Genomic DNA, 20378 nt, shown 5'->3' with positions numbered 1-20378 from the left:
TCCCACAAAAGCCGCGCTGCGCCTGACACGCTGACCACCAAACTCACCATAAAGGAGGTCATATGGTCGTAGTGTTTCATTTAGGAATTATTCTGTTCGACCCAAAAGAAATTTGTCCACGAAGGTGACCCATTTTAACATCTCGGAGTCACTTTGCATCTTCTTAGCATAAAATGAGTCTCTGTTTGATGTTTAGCTTTTTAGCTGGAAGGTAATATTGTGACCTTTTTGACCCATGGAACTTTATTATGCAGTTATCCTGACCCTATGAAATTAATCAGGGAAGAGGCCAATTTCAGCATTTTTAACAGAACAGCAGCTTAGGATTGGTAACATTAATTAAAAAACTGTAAGCCGAGGCAAAAGTTAAAGGCATTCAGTTTCAGACAATTAAAGGAAGGCATTATGTATTTTACAAGTACTTTGGGCCACAATCAAGTAACTATATTACCATCAGATGTTATAAAAATGCCTTACATATAAAACATGGCCTAAAATAAATATCACTTAGCAATTTGACACCTTGAAATTGGCCTCTTGTTTCTTTAAAAAAAAAAAAGCTCCTGCTCTGTTACCCTGCCTTTAGCACACTGTCACAACAATGTTCCTCCAGGTGTGATTTTGATGAGGGAATAACATCATAACATGATATGAAGCTCAAAAAAGTTGACATTACATAACACTTCCCAGTTTGAGAAACATAAAGAGAAAAATGAAATCTTTAATTTTCTTTCCTTTGGTCTGTTTGGATTGTGGCGCATCAGGGTATCTTCCACCCTTGCTGTGTGTCTCATTTGAGTCGTGTTGGAGCTGCCACAAGTTGCCAGTTTGTGAAGCCTCCCTGACATGGCCAACACTGATAAAGCTGCCAGCGTAGCTCCATGTGTTGCCGTTTGCCAAAAGCTGTCATATGACTCATTCCCACACACTTCAGTGTTTGCTGCCATAAAAAGCCAACGCTTTATTTTGACTATATGAAGACTTTCGTCACTAGGAAGACTCTTTCTGCAATGCACGAATCCCTCTGCTCAGAAAATCACTTGATGATCCTATGCTGGGACTTTAAAACTTTGTGAATCTAGGCACCTGTTGTCTGAAATTAAACAGAAAATAGAAATGTGCAAATAAAAAAATGCTACAAAAGAGAAATCTTGCTTTATATCTTATGTGATGTTACAGGGGGCATGTTTATGGAGCTAGTTTTAGGAGAGCAGATTAAAGCTGGACTAAATGATTCACAAATTAACAATACCAACAATAACATTTTCTAAAAAGAGTTTGATTTGACAAAAAAAAAACTGCCAAGAAGCTTTAAAATATCCCATACACCATCAACATGGTACGCATTCATAAATAATACTAACAGTTTCATGTGGAGATAACCAAATGCAAAATGTCAGAGATGTATTCACACCTTTTATTGGAAATACATAAAAAATAAAACATTCATGACATGAATAAGACTCGTGTTTTCTTAAGTAACACATAGAAATATCCTAACGGGCTTCCACAGCTGAATTATCAGTGAAAGCCCGTCTTGAGTTCAGCAGCGCACATCTGGAGCTAACATCAGGCCTCGATCCTCGTATAAATACTAAAAAGTCCTAAAGGTAGTCTCATCTGAGCCAGACTCGGCCAAACCTGGGTTTTTATTTGCTTCCGGAGGAGATTCCTGTTGCATCCTGGGAGAAATCGATGGATTTCGTCTGATTTACCGGGTCCCACGTGGTCAGAAAATGAGCTTCTTCTTCATAACAGCTGAAAAAACAAACATTGTCATGTCACGAACGACGTATCCACATATTGTTCCTACATATAGAAAACACCACGCTGAATCTCTGCAGAGTATCATTAGTCTTACGACAATCTCTCTGTAATATAGGCTGCAGAAGACAGCGTGAAGTCAAACCCGAATATTTTCCAAACCACAGGAGCTTTGAACCTCCCAGAAACACCAACATTCTGCTCTACTAAAGCAAACCTTCCCACTAAACTTCATGTGCATGCTCAGCTTCAGAATATTCTGCATTTCTAACCGAGGCTGTAATTACAGCCAACACCCACTGAATTGCTAGTTCCAGTGTCAGGGTCCATTAGATTTATACTAGTGTGTGGGCCGTGAGAAGTGCAAGGGTTTATGAGGTCTTAGGGTCTGTCCAAAAAAACTTAAAGTTCCTTTTAAAAAAAAAAAGGAAACACAAGTAAATTGTTAGCTTCTTAGCAAATAAATTTAAACCCAGCTTGTGGGTGTAAAAACGCAAATACTAGACTACGTTAGTTATTATTTACTTGTATCCAAGCCGTCCGTTTTCCTCTTGAGTCCAACTATTTCCTTCTCCCTCAAAGCCTCTACTGAGGAGTTGGGTCGGGGAAGCTGGGCACCAGGAGTGGGACCAGGGCGATTACTGAAGTACCTCATCTTTAGAGCCTGGAGAAGAAGAGGAAAGCACCGTCAACTCTCTGGAGAAAGACAGCAACACACAGACAATTTGGAAAACGAATGAATAGCTCTGCCTAAGTAGGGATGTATGAACTACTAGTACTAATCCTTTAGTACCTACTAGTAGGTACTAAAGGATTTTCAGTCTGAAAAACCTGGCAGCCACTGGTGGCAGATGAGCCAAGCCAACTCTTACATTAGGAGCCACAGTAAAACAAATCCAGTCTGAAAGTGTTAGAGCAGACTGCATGAACTATATGGTCTACACAAAATGTTTCCCGTAAAGTTGTTCTGCCAACAAACTAAACGGCTATGGGAGACAGAGCTCTGCTGGACTTGAGGGAGGAGTTGCAGAGGAAAGAAAAAGGACATTAATTTATAAACTGATAACTGAGTGAAAATCTCCAGTAAGGAGGATTCTTTTTGTTTGATTTTTACTATTATCCATCACATTAGTAGTTGGCTTTATTCTAGAAAATGGAGAGAGAAACAAGATAAAACATTTTATTTTGAAATGTATCTATTTCCTTATATGCGAGAGGGGAAAGAGTTATTTTAGTTGAGAGAAAAAAATACTTTAAAACTTGTACAGCTTTTCTTTTTTATAAAGTATGCAAGTGAGAAGAGTTAATTTGCATGAGTATTTTGTCTTTACCTGTGTGGCCGTTGTTCTCGTTGATGGGTTAAAGGTGAAGAGGCCTTGCAGGAGCTCGAGTAAATCGTCTCCGGCCGCACTAAATATGTGCTCCAGAGGGGTGCCAGGAAATATCTTGAAGGAGACATAATCTGGTAGGCTCATCATCCCCTGCAGGGAGATCCGGCAGACAAATGTTGAAGCTCTCACACTTCGAATAAAAGAAAAAATGTAGAAGAATGGATACGGACAGGCCACGTCTCTTCTGTGGGAGTCCCAAGAGCTTCAAAGATTTTAGTCAGCTGGTCAAGATCCGAGTCTCCAGCGAGAAACGGTATCTGCAGCAGAGAAGATAATCAGAATAGGGATTAAAAAGAAAATAATAATTAAAAATTAAGTGAAGGGAGGATTCTCTACCCGAAGTAGTAACTCGGCCAGGATGCATCCCACAGCCCACATGTCTACGCCCACACCGTACATCCTGGCACCAAACAGGAGCTCAGGAGAGCGGTACCACCTGGAGGAGAGAAAAGGAAAGGATAAAATAAGGTTACATTTCAACTATCAAGTTTGGGTTGAATTGATGAGAAAAGCAAAGTATTTCCAGAAGCCCTACTTGAAATTTGTCACGTCAGTTGAGGGAAACAGTAAATCTGCCTAGATAAGACCAAAACCACAAATCGAACTGGACACACCTCCCCTATGGTGAAACACGGAGGCAGCAACATCATGCTGGAGGAATAATTTGGTTCAGCAGGGAAGCTGATCAGAGCTGATGAGACTAGATACCAATCGAGGATGCAAAAGGACTTGAAACAAGACAAAGGTTCACAACCCTAAATATTCAGCCAGAGCCGCAACAATACATCAATGGCCTAGTCAAAGTCTAGACCCAAATCCAACTGAAAATCTGTGATAAGACTTTAAATTCATGAATGCCCTCCATCCACTTTTGAAAAGGTTTCAGTCTTTATATGTGCAGAGCTGGCAGAGAAACATCCTGAACGAAGAGTCACGGCTGTACCTGCATTGACTCAAAGAGAGCTAAATATATAAGCACATAGCGTGTTCCACATTGTTTTTCATAAAAAGGTTTTGAAAACCACATTTTCTTTATCGATGAGAATTAGTACCCAGCTCTACTTTGTTTTGGTCTTTCACTAAAAATATACTTGGGACTCTAACACAACAAAGTGACAAAGTGAGTATTAATGCTACATATTCAGTAAAAAAAACACAATGCAATCTTTGTAATTTGCTCCTTTCTGGGTGTTTATCCAAAATATGAAGGTCAGCTGAAATTCCTGTAATTTGAAGACATTTTTTAGTTGATAAAATATATGCTATTTTCTGAGGAAAAATAAATAAATCCCTGAAATGTGTAACTTTTAGTTGTTCTTTGTGTGTTAGCACAACATCTCTGACCTGGTAACAACTTGATGTGTGTAGACTCTGTTGGGGCTGCCAAAAGCTTTGGCCAAACCAAAATCAGCCAACTTCAACACTCCGTTCCCGTCTAACAGCAGATTATTGGGCTTCAGATCCTGGAGATGAAAACATAAAAAACAGTAAATACACACAGGATCAAACGTGTGCTTTTGACAGGCCTGTTTCTGCTTTCTTACTCTGTGCAGGACCCAGTGTTGGTGCATGTACTCCAAACCTTGTAACGTCATGAGGATGTAGGCTTTAATGTGGGCTGGAGTTAAGACGAGGCTGGTGTCTTTGATGATGACCTGAACAACAACAAAAAATGAACCATAAGTCAAAATCAGAGCTGGATCTGGACAAATGATCAACAAAAAAAAGAAAGATAAAAACAAAGTAAAACCTGGAGGAAATAAGTTTGAGGACAAAAAACAGAACGGTTCTAGTTTACCTTTACACCAACCTAACCATCTGCAGGCATATCTGCTCTCAGAGCGACTGTTATTCTAGCCAGTGGTATAATGTTATCAGTAATTAAAAAATAACAGTGAGGATATACGCTATTGAAACAGTCCATTAGCCATAGCGAAAAACATGGAGCGCCGTACGTCAGCCTCCCCTCTCCTCTCCTCACCGTCTTTTGCCCACCAGCCGCTAATGGCATGAATTTATTTCCAGAGCCGAGACCAGAGCGATATTGATTTTCTTTCAAACATGTTTATCTTGCGCCCCTCACTTAAAGTCTAAATGCATTAGTGATCACCGCCCATCTGGAGCCTCGGTACAAAAAAAAAAAAAAAAAAAAAAAAAAAAGGTTAATGGAGGACTGAAAATACAAAATGCCAAGGTGTATTCATGCCCGTGGTCTTTATCATCACACTTATGTTTTAATTGCTACTCTTAAATGTGAGCTAATCTCACATTCAATGTTTCCATCTTTTTTCAATGATGAGGAAATAGACATAAAAGCTCTTCACATAACTGAAGCTCTTAGGTGTTTTTTCCATGATTATCAAAGAGAAAGAGTAAAAAAATAGAACTTGAAGTTCTTTTACAAACTTTAACACAGACGTGACTCCACCGCAACATCTGGTCCCAATTCTAAATTTCTTTCTGCGATGACTCACAGCAAGTCATCGCAAACGCTTGATTGCAGTTGTTGCTGCTGAGGCTGGACTAACCAGTTATTAGGTTTATGGGTAATGACTTTTTTCACATGCAGACGTGATGGTTTGAATTATTTTCCTTCACGTAAACACTCAGTTTTGTGTGTGCCACGTCTCAAAACTGTTTCGTATCTTAGTGTTTCCATGCTGGTGTTTTTCTAGTTAGTTGGAGTGTAGAGCAACCCCTTCTTCATTCAGAGCACTGCTGATCAGCTGGCTGAAATAAGCCTGCTTACACTTTGTCCTTAGTTATGAGGAAGATAGACTGAGACTGTTCAGAAATCGTTCAGGGAAAAAATTGTGCAGTAGAGTTGGTATAAATTGCAGCTTTTCTGTTTTACATTAAGGCAAATATATGATGATATACTGTCCAATACTTTGCAATAAATGTGGAAAACCGGAAAAGATTCCTTCCACCTTGACGCACTGTGTTGAAATAACTAGAAATGTATTTAAATGTTCAATGTAGATTAAACATATTCCTCTAACTAAGAACAAAAAAATGAAAGCAATTTCTCTAAATGTCTTCAATTAATTTAAACGGATAAAATTGGTTCAACAAAATAATTAAAAATGAGACAAGTCTCACCTCCAGGTCCGTTTCCATGTAGTCAAACACCAAGCTTATGTTTGATTTATGTCCAAATGCATCCAACAGCTACAGGATATTAAATTAAAGACACAAAAAAACCCATTCATCAGCACACCTCAAATGTTTGGACACATCTACTCTGACTTAAAAACAAATTTTTTTTTTTWATTTTTTTACCCCTATGATGTTTGGATGATGCAGCTCCTGGAGTAATTTGATCTCCCTGAGAGCAGTCCGGTTTATACCTGCAAAAACAAACCTGCAGTGAAATAACCTGCAGGACGAGGTCAGTGTTGGAGAAGATTACTGGAGCCCACAACTCACCATCTTTGGCCTCGGTTCTGTGTCCGACCTTAATCTGAGAGAAGGATGAAAACATGTCTGCTGTTATTAAGCTGAAATTACTGCAAAAGCTTAACAGTGCAGGCTGTGATTGTACCTTTTTAATTGCAACTATCGTGTCAGTCACTTTATCCCTGGCTTTGTATACGGTGGCGAACTGCAGAGCGGAAAAGGAGAACAGCATATGCTCACAATTTCTGGCTTTGTTGACATTAGCAACCAGCTAAGGATAGTCATCATGCTCCTTTGTAAGCCGACAAAGCAACACGAAAAGCAATAAACCTGTGAGATAATGCCTGAACTGATACAGTGTTCCTCTTCCTACCTGACCCTCGCCGAGGAAGTCCAGCTTCTCGTATCGTTTGGCTCTAGTTTTTACATCCATCGCCATAATGAGAGCTAACAGTCTCGCCGCTTCATCGACACACACTTCCTGTCCCATTAAAGGTCCGCTGCTGTTTTCTTCTACTACCGGGTTAACTCAGGCTGTTTAAAAGTACCAACTGCGCCACCTCCTGGTTATATTCGTCATACAATCAGTGGGAACTTGATGTTAAGTAACTTTAGTTTTCTGAAAGCTGTTATTGAAAAAAAAAAAAACAGTTCTCATAGCCACACAACAAAGCCACGAAAAAACTCAACATCTTTTGGAAAATAAAATATTTTATTCAGAAAATATTGCATTTTATGAAAAATATATTTTCATCAGGTTGACTATGTTCATGTATGTAACCTTTGTTGTAGTGAAGTTCTGCACATACTGCACCTAAAAGACATGACACTTTGACTTACTATTATAGGTCAGGTGAACTGAGAATGTCAGGGGAAAGAAAAATCTTAACTTTAATATTATTTTAATTGTATAGTAAATATACTTATATTGTCTGTTAATTTGCTTGTGGTTTTTCTTCTCCAAAGCAACATTATTTGAAAGTCTCTATATTGTTTATCTGTTGGGTTGTGGTTCCTCAGTTCTACTTTACTTGAAATGAGTCTATCTGTGACAAATGCAATTAACTAAATATGATTTAACACTCTGGTCTATTACAAAGTCTCACAGAACATTTCAGAAACCATCTAAAGAAGTAGCAGAAAAAAAAAGTCTTGTTTTTTATGTTTGATGCTGTGATTAATTACTCTGTCCAAACGACATTCATTAGGGGAACCATGATGCAGTAATCTACACAGTTTTATCTCAGATTTTTGCTTGCGTTTCTTTCGTTTACCTTTTGTGAGTTATGGCATTTTCTGATTCATAGTCGTGTTTAAAGTCAGGCGAAAAGTGAAAACGGTTTCATTTGAGTCTACTTCATGATGCACTTTAGACCTTTTGGAAGGAGAGATGTGATGTTTTTGCCATTTTTCTCTCTGCATGCCCTGATTATCAAGGCCTCTAGTGCTGCTTGATAAGTTTTGGACACACAGTCCTGCCGGCTCATGGCCCATTACTTTTACTGTAATTTTATCAGAAATTTCTTGTCGTTACAGTCACTGTTGTTATCCTCCCCATCCGCTTTCTTTCACAATGTGGAAATCTCCCATGTTGTTTTTATTTAACTTGGTGTCAAAGTGTTGCAAAAATGAATTCAGGCACTTCATGTGTTAGACTGGGATACTTAGTTTACCCTTTCCTTACAAAGGACAGAAGAAAAGGTCAATCTACCAACTTCCCTTTCCCTGCTGAAGAGTTGCATGCTGATAGCATGGGGTGCCACCACCGTGTTTCACAGAGGGGGTGATGTATTCAAGGTGTGACACAGAGTTAGTTTTCCACCCCACACAGATTTTACATGCTGGCCAACAATTTTAGTGTGATCCTTGGCTGATGTTCCTCTGTGTTGAATAAAATTGTGAGAGGTATCTTCAGATAAACATTGGCTGAATCAGATGCTGCACTGCTAAAGGGCAACCAGTTTACAAAACTGGAAATGATGGGAGGTCATGGGTCAGTTTTTATTTTTATTGAACAAACTTGAAGGAGACCAACATTTTGACACCTTTTGTGTCTTCACACGCAGAGTCATAAGTGAACAAGACAAGTAATTGCAGACAACTTGTGTAAAAAAGTCACTAAAAGCAGCGCAAAGTAATGTTACATACCCATTGGTCAAACAGAATGAGAACACAGTTCACCAATGTGATTTACTTACTGTTATTCGCCAAACAAATTTTCTACAATACCTAAAGAGCATAATATAACACTCTAAGAACATGCATTAAAAATAAAATAAACATTAATCAGTACAATCATATGACTTTGATATGAGTCTTTAGATCTCTTTTTATAGGTCCAGCATAAACCAAAACTCTGAGATCTGCTCCTGCTCCCTGCCTCCTGCACTTAGGCACCCAGCCCCCTTTGACCTTAGATGAGGCAGGAAAAGAAACTGGATGGATGCTTGACATGACAGATCGATGCTTGTGGAACCCATACGGAAATTTTATGAAACTTGAAAATTTAGGTCTGTTCATACAAAGAAATGTAAACGTCAATTAAAATGTTTCCCCATTCAGTTCTCAATCATTTTACTAGCATAATGGAATCATGTTGCTGATAGTTTGCCTTTTTCCTGTCATTTCTCTCCTTTCACCAGTTTTGACAATGGTCCCCCAGGACTCCGTTCTGTCAGTTAGGAAGTTTTTGTGATCCATGCACCACTGAGCACATCTCTACATCCCATCCCCATTCACAGTAAAATACCACCACATCCCACAGGATTAGGCATGCCTCCTCTCCTTTGACCCTACTTGTCTCCTTCCTCACACACTCACACAAACACAGCCTGCACACTCACACTTTCTAAACACTCGCCACTGACTTTCATTTAAATGTTAAGTTTGACAAGGGGAGTGTGAAGGATCAGCATGCCTAATGCACCCCTTTTCCCTCCACCCCGCTTCAGATGTATGCATGTTCTGGGTCTGACAGCTCACAGATGTGACTGACAGTATGTGCCCATGCAACCGAGAAGAGGAGAGAAGACAGGGGGAAAAAATAAAAAATAAAAAAGGAGAAGCAGCGCTCCAGTCTTTTCTGCCACCAAATCATCAACCTTCAGAAACACAGAGAGTGAACTAAAGTGTAATGTTGTTGTTCTGCAGTGGCTGTAACTCAGATCCTTTTAGATTTAAGATAAATGTGACACATTAATTTCCTCTGATTGTTAATTGACGTGAGGCTGTTGTTGTCTGAGAATAATCTGAGAAGTGTGGCGTGCATTTGTGTTCATCCCTCTTTACTCAGTTACCCCTGAGTTGGGCTGGATAGCAAATGCACAAATGAACAGGAATTGTGAAAACCACAATCAAACTTAAAAACATTGCATTAATTGGTCATAAGTAATCAAATGAAGTTCATACAAGTTAATTTATTAGATTTATTAGTGAAACAAAAGTAAATCAGTTCAGTTTGACAACCTTTATTCAATTACTTGTGACCAATTAACACATCTTTTAATTTTTTTTATATATTTTTAATTTTCAGGCTCTGTTCTCGTTTTTCAGTCCACAATCCAACCCTGCTCAGTGTTGGTGTGTCATGTAAAATCCCACAGAAATACTCACAAATTTGTGACCAAATCCGATAAAATTCAAAGGGCATGTGAGCTGTTCCAAAGTACCTAATACTTCAGGACACTTGTCAGTCTCGTTTCTCCTGGTCTCGTGAGCAGATGGTGGCGCTGTCGAGCCGAGGTGTGCTATGTGTACTCCCCCGTGTACGACAGGGCAGGAGGAGAGTGAAACCACAACGCTGTTTATCAAACTCATAGGAAGTGGTTGTTGTTGAGCGAGGACGTGTCGCACCACCACATCCTGCCGCTGGGAAGCTGCTTTAGATGGGACAGTGTTCACACAATGTACAGTAAACAACAAATGCAGGCCAGATGTTTTTTTTCTTTTTTTTTTTCATAGTACGTGTGCAGGGGCGAGTGTGTGGTGTATGGGTGCTTCCGACATTGTACCTTACAGCTATGATTATTCAAAGAGGAAGTTGTTCGAGTGCGTACCACGACAGATTTCATAACGTTTTATTTAGCATTTCTTGCAATTTCTCTTTATTACAGCCTAACATAGACTAGGCTGTGATAAAACCTAGTCTATGTTTTTAGCCCCTACAATCCTTAAACTAACTACATCACACTGACATACACAAAAAAAGTGTTCGTAACCATAGCTTCAAATTGTTCCTTTGCAAAGCAGATTTTGTTTTCACATAAGTTTTTCTGTCATACTTATAATATTTTTGATGTTTTTAAGAGGCATGTTCAGGAGTGATAGTTGTAAAAGCTTTTAACGCAACTTTGACCCCGTTGTTGGACATGTAAGCCATGAATGATTCAGCATTGTGTTTCATACACCTGCTGCATGTTTCTGTCTTCGTTTCACTCACAGGGGGAAGTGGCAGTGTTCTCTCATCTGGGGAGTTTTCCTCGTTTCTCTTTCTGACTCTTTCACACATGCACGCACACACACACACTCACTCACAGAAAGAGAGAGAGACATGCAGCTGTATTTGACCACAGGCAGGGCTCTAACACAACAGGATGTTGCAGGGTGGATGTGCGAGGTGTGAAGATTCGCACAAGCTATGACAAACATCGTCTGATTCTCAGAAGCTTATTATTCCTTTTTCAGTGGTCTAATAACCGCCAACACATTGAATCCATTGCTCTTTTTGGGTCTGCAGAGAGAGCGACAGCACGTAAGCCGGGATTTAAACCCACATTTATGAAACTCCACTGCACGACACTCAACCGTGTTCTGCACTGTCGCTCACTTTGTCCTCTTCATTCCTCTCAGATGTCTGCGGTGACGAGACAATGAGAAAACAGAGGGACAGCAGAAGGACGGTCTTTATCTTCCTTGCTGCGGTGTGTTTACAAGCGATGTACAGATCCATCAAATCTGCGCTGTCAGTTCTGTGTTGCCTTGTTACATGCAAGAACTGTCAGGCTGAATTTCCATTAGGGCATCAACCCCCGTTCAGCACTGTCCTCCCTCAGCATGCACCAGGCATGTGGAGGACTTCAAGATGAGCCCACTTCTCATAGCTCATCTCAAATAGAGCCAACATTATGATAATGTCCCTATAAGTAGCAGGGGGATGGGTGCAGTGTCATCTCCTCACAAAGACAGAGCCAGCAGGGACTCCACAGTCAACTGCATTTAAGGCTTTGTTGCTGTCTGAGCGCCCTCGTCAATATTGTTTTTTCTGTTCCGGTCCGCATCCTTCATTATGGTTCTCATTAAAATGATCTCTTTCTGAGCTCCTGAATGAAGAACAAAGTCTTGCGATATTTTCTTTTTCTGTCCCTTTGTCTGTGTGCCTGTGTCCTCGAGTCTGGCTGCATATGCAAAGCACATGTGGCCAATTGAGAGCTCCAGAAAAGCCAACACACTGCTTGTGGAGCTGCGCTATTTTAATCAACTGCTCTGAATAGCTTGCGGTTTGTCCAATAAGTCATGGAGGCTTAGTCGTCTTTTTTTTTTTTGTTGTTGTTGTTGTTGCAGAAGCAAAGAGAAATGACAGGAGAACACAGTGGGGCAAATAAGAACGGGAAACATCTAGGTTTTCTCAGCAAATATATTTCTAATGGGGCTTTTTACATGCCATTCACACCCCATTTTGGTCACAAAACACATATATAAATGAGAGGAAATGTCCAATAACCTTGATATAAAGAATTATATAAACAGGACAAAAAGGAGGGTCGAGAAGGTACCAAAACCAAAGAAACAACAACAACAAAAAAAACTACTGAAACCTGCTGGTTTAGTCTTAAATGATTGTCTCTACAAAGGTTTTTCATTGTCAAAGTATTTCATAAGAAACATTTTAGGTGGGGGAAAGTAAAGGGTTCTCTCCTGGGAACTTTACGTCTGTATTGTTGTAGAATATTTAGATTTTTCCAAGAGTCAAAGATCAGCTGTGGAGAGCTTCAGAAACACTTTGAATTAGTAGGATTAGTTTCTCTATTAAAAAAGATAAGTAATGTTCAACAGCTATGGCCTCTATGCTCACTCACAGCACAACACTCCACTGATGAAGAAAAAGCACTTTTCTGTAGAACAGATGGAGAAGTCCATTAAATACTGGAAGAATAATAGATGAGGCTTAAGTTATGCTTTTTAGATAGCATTGCAAACTGTGAGAAATACTTGATTATATTCTTACAATGAAATAAGGTTGAACTTTTCATCAACACATTGAGGGCAAATGCAGAAACGAGGCTCTCAGATGATTTCAGAGAAAGTAAATAAGGCTGCTAGAATATTTTGAATTCACATTAAAGTTTATTTTAAAAAAAAAAACCACACAAATGGAGATGGTGAGTACTACACCTGAGTTATCCGTGTCACTAGTTTCTCCGTAAAGAAGATGTCTGGAAGTTTTCTCTCCTAAAAGGATTCAATGCATTTTAGTAAGCTTGTTTAACACTGATTCTCTGTGTTATGCATTAAATAGTCATAACCTAATATGTAGATTTATTATTTTGGATTTCTACTTATGTTACTTGAGCAATACTTGGTTTCCCTTCACTCAGTGCTTCAAGATGGGTCTAAAATGATGAGAGCACTCAACATGTTTGCTGCAGCTTTTGGCTGCAGAACGTTGTTATCTTTGGAAGGTAAATGAAGGAGAAGAGTCCCTTTGTGTGTTTCTGTGTGCGTCTGCAGCCGGAGACAGCCTTCAATGGTGTGCGACCCAAGAAGCCATTTACTTCATTAACCCCTCCAGATCAGCAAGGGCTCCGCAATCAGCCTCGTCACACGTCCCATTAACTTCTCCTTCTATCAGGATGGCCCTCGCTCCTCCTGGCACCCCACACAGTCATGCATGCATCTCATTTTGTTTTGCAACACACAACCACGTGGTCTTGCGTTTCCAAGGTACCTCGTCCTTCTGCACTCTCAGATCAGCGCAGCTCCTCTGTCTCTGTCTCGGCTAACCCCATTACCTCTGCGGGTCCCAGGGGTCCCTCGGCTCTGATGAACCCTCAGCTGCCCTGTGAGATTAGTGGACTCCCTGAGAAAATCCCCCTCATTGATTGAACGAACGCGAGTCTCTCCTGCTCACAATGTCAGCTCAAGGTTGGCACGTCCACTCTCCTTCCCCTTCAGTCCTGTCAGGAGTTGCTACTTTGCCATTAATATCAGAGTTATTTCATCTCCTGCTGTCTCTGCTGTTCTTGTCTTTCCACAAACCTACTATTGACATTCACTCGCGTTTCCTTCCATCACTTTTCTCCACCGGCCCCACTCAGAGCATTTATTAATAGTTAGGTAATTTCCCCCTCACTTCCTCCTAATCTTCCCATCTCCTTCAGTCTGCTGATACTTTGTTGTAAAGTAAAAACTTCAGCCTTTCATAGGGAGCTTTGAACGCTTGAATTCCCTTTTATGAGTTGCACATTAAATGAAAGAAACATTTTTTTTTTTTGCATGTATCCCTCTTGTGGAATAAAGGCGGAAAGAGAGATGAGGGAGTAAGGCCACTTAGATGAATGACTGAATCTTTTATTTATTTTTGATGCTGAACCTGACGAGCGATGAATGATGCACCAGATTTCCTGTAGCGTTGAATAGAGATGAAAAGATTATCCAGATATTTGGATCGCTCAGGCAGGAAGGCTTCTCCTTTCCTGGTCTTCCTCATAATTCAATATTTACAGTTTAGGCTGAAAACGGCTCCCTCTCGGCCCTCCTGGATCCGGTATCCATGGCAGCAGATTGGAGAGCAGAGGGCCTTCTTCGTGTGTCTGTGTGTGTGTATTTCTGAGAGGGTAATCTCTGCTGATACACTGCCATTGATTGGTTGTTAGGGAGCAGCTGTTGACCCCTCGATCTCTGGGGTCTCTTTGTGCTTTCACACACATACCAGATCAATGCATGTGATGATACACACACACAGACTCACACGATTTGCTATTCTGCAAGATATTTCAGAGTTCTTTTCAAAATGATAAAAATCAACCTAAATTTAAATGTGGTATTAATTTGAAGTCAAATCCCCGTGGCTGGTTTTATGAACATATTGGAACAAATGACTTAATTTATTTGACATAATTAAAATAGTTTCAGAACCCCTAAGGCTCCAGAACTTAGGAGCAATTTTAAATGCCGCCATTTAAAAAAATTATCATTAGTTATTTTTAGACATCAGGCTCTTGTGAAAGAAGTAGTAAAATTCACAAATATACATATAGATCATAACACAATGCGCAGTGCAGTGATTTGCAAAAGTAATGATACCCTGGTTATGTCATGACCACAAACTTCAATATACAGCACTTCACATGGATTGAATGTGATAGAAAACACACAATTAGCGCATAATTGTGAACTGGTATACAAAGGACACATTTATTACATGTGAGACTTTGAAAAGGCTGAACTTTACCTGTATTTGGTGCCAAGCCTCATCTCTGTAGAAGCACATTTAGCTACAATCATTACACATGTCTTTTGGGGTATTTTCCTACCAGTTTTGCACTTCCACAGGAAGGAAAATGTTGCCTTTCTTGTTGGTGAAATAGCTCAAACTCAGACAGAATGGATAACTGGTGCCAGTACAGTTTTCATGTCATGCCTTAGATTCCCAGTTGACAAAGAGTGGACCTTTACTTTGTCACTTCTAACTCAAGGATGTGCTTTAATTTGAACCACTCCATTGTTGCTCTGGCTGCACTTTCTTCCAGCATTGGCCAATATTGAGCTCCATTCACCAGCTTCTCTATCCCTGCTGAAGAAAAGCATCCCCACATCACTTTCACTACCTTTTCACTGTTTCAGGGTGATTCGGTATTTATCACAGTGAAAGAACACCTGAACGCAACCAGGAGGAGGAATCATAGTGAACGGGTAACATTATTATGTCCAGCACCATGGAAGGAGTATACAATGGAAGTACAAACATGCCAAAACCTGAAAGCAAATCGAAGGATAAACACAGAGGAGGGAGATTACTGAATCGGCGCTCAGGCGGGTCTAACTGACTGCAAGTTGCAGGTTTGGGGAAAAACAGGGAAATACAGAGAACTGATGGAAAACTGAAAAGGAATGTCTGGTAAACATAAAAGGGAAACACGAGGAACTAAGCTAAACAGAATAATTCCAAACAAAAATTGACAAAATTTCCAGTGTATGTCCTGGTTGTTTTTGTGATTAGAGTATGACAAGTATTTACTTCATAGACTATAATTAAAACCATTACTAAACCCCCGAGGCTCTAACGCAATATAGAAATGTGGAGAAATGTTAGATATATGCCATTTAATGAATGTTATTGGCACAATTCATAAATAAGGAAGTGAAATAAGTATCTAAAGGGATTCAAAATCGGTCACGTATTTATAAATAGAACATTTAGTGAAATTTGCAGAAAGCTGTGACACTGCTGTGAAAACACTTCTTTTGAATCAGAGCACACAAACACTAGGTTTGTGAATCTGGTGTAACTCAGCAGGGGAAGTGAAAAGTATCAGCACACGGGCTGCTGATGGCACTGCAGATTTTTAACTACAAGCTTGCAGTCGAGTGTTTACCTACTACTGACTTCAAAGAGCCTCCACCCTAATGAAACATCTCTCTGTGGGCGTTCTGCACAAACACACGCATACATGCACAGGGCTGGGCTGAGGAACTGCTTGTAACTGTGGCTCACCAAGGGAGAAAAAAGGTCGTGTGAGGTCATTTGCATGGCTCGTCAGTGCTGAAGTAGGTTTCCAACGCAGGGAAGGTCAGGTTTTGCATGGGACCATGATACAAACTGAAGCTCTGATAGCGATGAGGCGGCGGAACAACTGCGGCTCGCTCACGGTGATTTGATGTTGAGTTTTCCATCCTCCTTTTTTATTTTTTTTAAAATTCTGACATATTAAGGGGAAATCACCGGCACTCACATGCATGCACACAACACCCACGCATCAACAGAGCCTCTCAAGTCTCCCTCCATTCACCAGCTCAGCCCCACGCGAACGCCCACCTTGTTTTACTCTGAATAAAACGTGTGGGCGATGTGAGATGTTGCAGCTTCTGTCTTACTGGGCACACGAGATAAATTGGAAGGAAGTGCACTGATGCTGCACGTCATCCCAGGAGTGCAAACTATTTCCTGTTAAGACAAAGGTGATCATTTTATTTTTAGGCTAAGTCAGGAGGTTTTAAGGTCAAAACGCCTCCCTAGCGTACGCACACATAGATAGTCAAGATTTGTTATCACTCATCAAAGGTCTGTTTTGTGGTCTCCCTGAAGGGAGTGAAGTTGAAACATTTAGTTAATCCTGTTTGTATTTGTTTGGAGGAGAGAGGATTTTCTCCAAAGATATGAGTCTATTATCACGTTATAAGTCCACTGTAGACCAGTGGTGGTCTGTTTTGCTTTGTGATGTTTAATCTGCTCTGAACTGCAGGATGGTTTGCCGTCTGGACTCTCTTCTGTCCAGGACATGCTGTTGTCCTTTCAGCAAAATATGATTTAGCGATTTCTTTAATCAACAAGTCCCTGGACAAGCTGAGAACCGGATGGCTGAATGAGAATGCCTTCAACATTTTTGCAATTCAACTTTGCATCACATTTTCAGCATCTGTCCATTAACTCCTTAAAATACGTTTTTATCAGCTATAAAGCTGCACACCTCAAAAAGGTTTTGTTGATGGACGAGGATCAGGGGTAAGGAGTAAAACAGGATTCAGTTCAATCACTGATTTTCAGCTTTTCAGCAACAAACAAATGCCCATTGTTAAGTATAGTGGAGGTTCTGTGATACTATGGGCCCCTTTCTCCTCCATAGTTTATAGCATTCATATAACATACATTTAGATTTATGGTTGTAATGAGAGAAAATGCTGAAAAGTTCAAAAGAGTTTAATAAATTTACTAAATTGCTGACCTTTTCTTTTTGAGAATGCTAGAACAATTAATTTATTTGGCATAATCAAATTGTTTCACTATTTTCGATCAATTTATGAAATTCAAAGCCAGAATATTTTTCTCCAATCATAATTACTCCTTTAAACATGTACGTTTTTAACTTCCTTACTCTGCTATTTTCATTCATACAAATTAACCATCTGAAGTAATATTTTTTCTATGACCAGCACTTACTCAGAGCCTTTCCGTAGATGCATGTTTTGCGTGTGCAGAAAAAAGCTTGAGCCCCACACCTCTCATTTACATTACATTAAACTATCAGAATGTCTCTATAAGCTGTCCCCCTTGGAGAAAACCGATGAAAAGCAGGTGGACACAGAAACGAGGGACGTGCAGAGGCTGGTTGCAGCCAGAAGGAGGCGATCTCGCTCCTCCTGTTTCTCCTCTTCCTCCTCCTCCTCCTCCTCCTCCTCTCCTCTGGTCGGCTCAGCTTGGCCAGAGCTTCCAGTCTGCTGGGTGAGATCATTACCAGACACCAGGCTCCGGGACCTGACATTCACCGATTGGAAAAGCAAAGAGAGAGAGAGGGAGAGAGAGAGGCACACAGGCTCAGAGAGCGAAAGAAAGCCTTGATCCAGTGCAGCCGGCGACCTAAAGCGAGCTAACCCGCGGTGTGCAGCCTCGGCTCCCCGGTCCTCCGCTGCACGGACACGGCTCAAAGCGCGCTCTGTTGTCGCAGAAAATCTTTTCCCCCCTCGCTTGGATTTTTTGGCTTGTAGTCGGATGCGGGCTGCTTGTTTTGACTGCAGTAACAGAGCTGCTCCCCCTCCTTCTCCTTCTTCTTCTTCCTCTCCTCCTCCTCCTCCTCCCCTCCTTCCAGCCGAGTAGCGGATTTGCGAGGGATCTCAGCGCCGACTCACCAGCGATCCCGCAAGGCACCGGGACACGCTCTCTGCACCGCTGCGGCTCTCCGGCTGCTCCCGCCTGCAGGAGACCCCGATCGGTTCTCCTTTCTGGCAGAACCTGGACACGACCGCCAAGTTTCCTGCTGGATTTTTCTTCTTTTTTTTCTTTTCTTCTTAATCTCTATTTTTTTTTTTTTTGCAACCTTGATTCTCATCGGATCGCCCGCAAGTCCTATCCCCCCCCCACCCCCCTCGCTCCTCTCTTTCCAAAGCGCTGTTGACGCCATTTTCCCCGGGGTTTTCTGTCAGAGAAAAATCCATCCACATTTACTCCCCGGCACCGTTTGACAGCTCCCCGGGAGGCTGTCATCCCATCCGTCGCTTGTGTAAAAAACGTGTCTTGGCTAAATGGATTGTAAATGATCTTGATGAAATATTCACACGTTAGAGCCGACTGTGTGACAACATTAGACATGGGTAAGTAGCCCCCGCTTGGCTGAGCACATTCCCGCACCTGAACGCACCTCTTCCTCTGTCCATGTCGGCAGTGCCCGTGCTGCTGTTTGAAAGTGTTTCTTGTTTTGCACGCAGATCTGAAGCGAGAGTCGTGTGCGCCTTCAGGTTCACAGCTCGTCTAAGTGCGGGAGTGCTGCTCCTCGCAGCGAGCGCGCTGAGAATGCTTGCAGTCACATGCCCACAAAATAAGCGGGCAGATTCACGCACGTAGGCAACCCAAACAAGGCTGTATCACCCAGGGAGGCAGCGCTTGTTATCGCTGGGTAGCACCTTGGCGCTTGTGCGGCTTTGATTAGGTCTTCTCTCTACCGACACAGGAGGAAAGGTTCACCTCACTCATCAAAAACCGCTGCTAGATCAGATATTTTCCTGCTGGGCTCTGCCTCCTGCGTCTTCATTTGACATTGGTAATCCGTCACATTGTGCAGGGGCGGGGGGTGTTTGTTACTTTTTTGGGGTAAGTTGTACCGAACTGATTTGGGCTCTATGGGTTTTGATGTGTTGTTGTGGCGTTACGTTTTTGAGATTTTTGTTGTTGTGTGTGTTAAAGATTCCAGAAATTCAAACGCCTGGAAGTCGTCTTTCCACATCTTTGCGATGCTTTTAGTTTGCAAAGATGGCTCCGAATTTGTTTTTACTTTGCAGAATATCGGTTGAACTAAGGTTTGGACTTTGACTAGGCCACCCTAACGCATGCTTTGATCTAAATTGCTGTGTGGTCAGCCTTGTTGTTGAAGTTTGTCCTTAGTCTGCAATATCTTGCAGCCTCAGTCAGGTTTTCTTTTTCCGGGATGGCTCTGTTTGTAACTCCAGTAAGGGTAACCAAAGAAAAGCATCCCTGCAGCATGACGCTACCTCCGCCATGTTTCACCACAAGGAGGATATGTTTGGGGGCAGGTTCAGTGTTAGTTTTCAACCCCACATGGTATTTTGCATGTTGAAAGTTTAGAAAGTTTTAGCCTGCAACTTCTTCCAACTATCTCTTATGCCACTCTAAACTAAATATTCTCTCTCCTGAGTCGTCCACGCCTGCTGCTCACCTGGGGTTAACATGACTCTCTCACCTAGGTGATTCTCTGATAAATGATCTTTAGTTTTGTCAGTTCAGGTGGACAGCCAGGACCTGCTCGAGCTAAAACACAGCTCCCTTTAATTACACTGCAGAAACGATTAGGATGACTTACTGCTGAGAAACACACGACCGGAGGCCAACAGTAGCATCAAGGGGAATGAAATGAAACCAGAGTCGACCAAAGATCAAATTTTCCCCCAACAAACAGCCAATCCAGGGGCATGAAACAAAGGATGAATATATCGCCTCGTGCCTACTCTTTAGTACAGAGTGGAGGTTTTGTGATGCTATGGGCCACTTTCTGTTCCAGTGGCCTTGGACTCTTAGAGTACTAAGAAATGTGGCGGCCTCCGTTGCCTCGGGATCTTTTAGCAGGATAGTGATCAGATGATGCAGCATCAGCTCTTGCT

The 20378-nt window shown here is 41.3% G+C and overlaps 2 protein-coding genes across 2 annotated transcripts in view; one reads left to right on the top strand and one right to left on the bottom strand.

The window, feature by feature from the left end:
* Window positions 1–1396: 1396 nt before the first annotated feature.
* Window positions 1397–7073, bottom strand: cdk7 (cyclin-dependent kinase 7). The gene is made up of 12 exons (XM_008418823.2): window positions 6928–7073; window positions 6700–6759; window positions 6585–6618; window positions 6438–6505; window positions 6258–6326; window positions 4700–4810; window positions 4500–4618; window positions 3492–3591; window positions 3326–3412; window positions 3096–3245; window positions 2290–2428; window positions 1397–1758 (listed from the first exon to the last, which is right to left on the bottom strand). The coding sequence occupies exons 1-12, from the start codon at window positions 7042–7044 to the stop codon at window positions 1730–1732; spliced, it is 1083 nt and encodes a 360-aa protein (XP_008417045.1). The 5' UTR covers window positions 7045–7073; the 3' UTR covers window positions 1397–1729.
* A 10879-nt stretch (window positions 7074–17952) lies between these two features.
* The window catches only part of setbp1 (SET binding protein 1), a 51210-nt gene continuing 48784 nt past the window's right edge, over window positions 17953–20378 (top strand). The window contains exon 1 of the mRNA XM_008418821.2: window positions 17953–18857. The gene's annotated coding sequence lies outside the window, so the exon portion shown is untranslated. The remainder of the gene's footprint in view (window positions 18858–20378) is intronic.

This window comes from Poecilia reticulata, linkage group LG9, assembly GCF_000633615.1.
Source record: "Poecilia reticulata strain Guanapo linkage group LG9, Guppy_female_1.0+MT, whole genome shotgun sequence".
NCBI classification, from domain to species: Eukaryota; Metazoa; Chordata; class Actinopteri; order Cyprinodontiformes; family Poeciliidae; genus Poecilia; species Poecilia reticulata.
The sequence above is the reverse complement of the archived record's forward strand: the minus strand, read 5'-3'. Positions and strand labels throughout refer to the sequence as shown.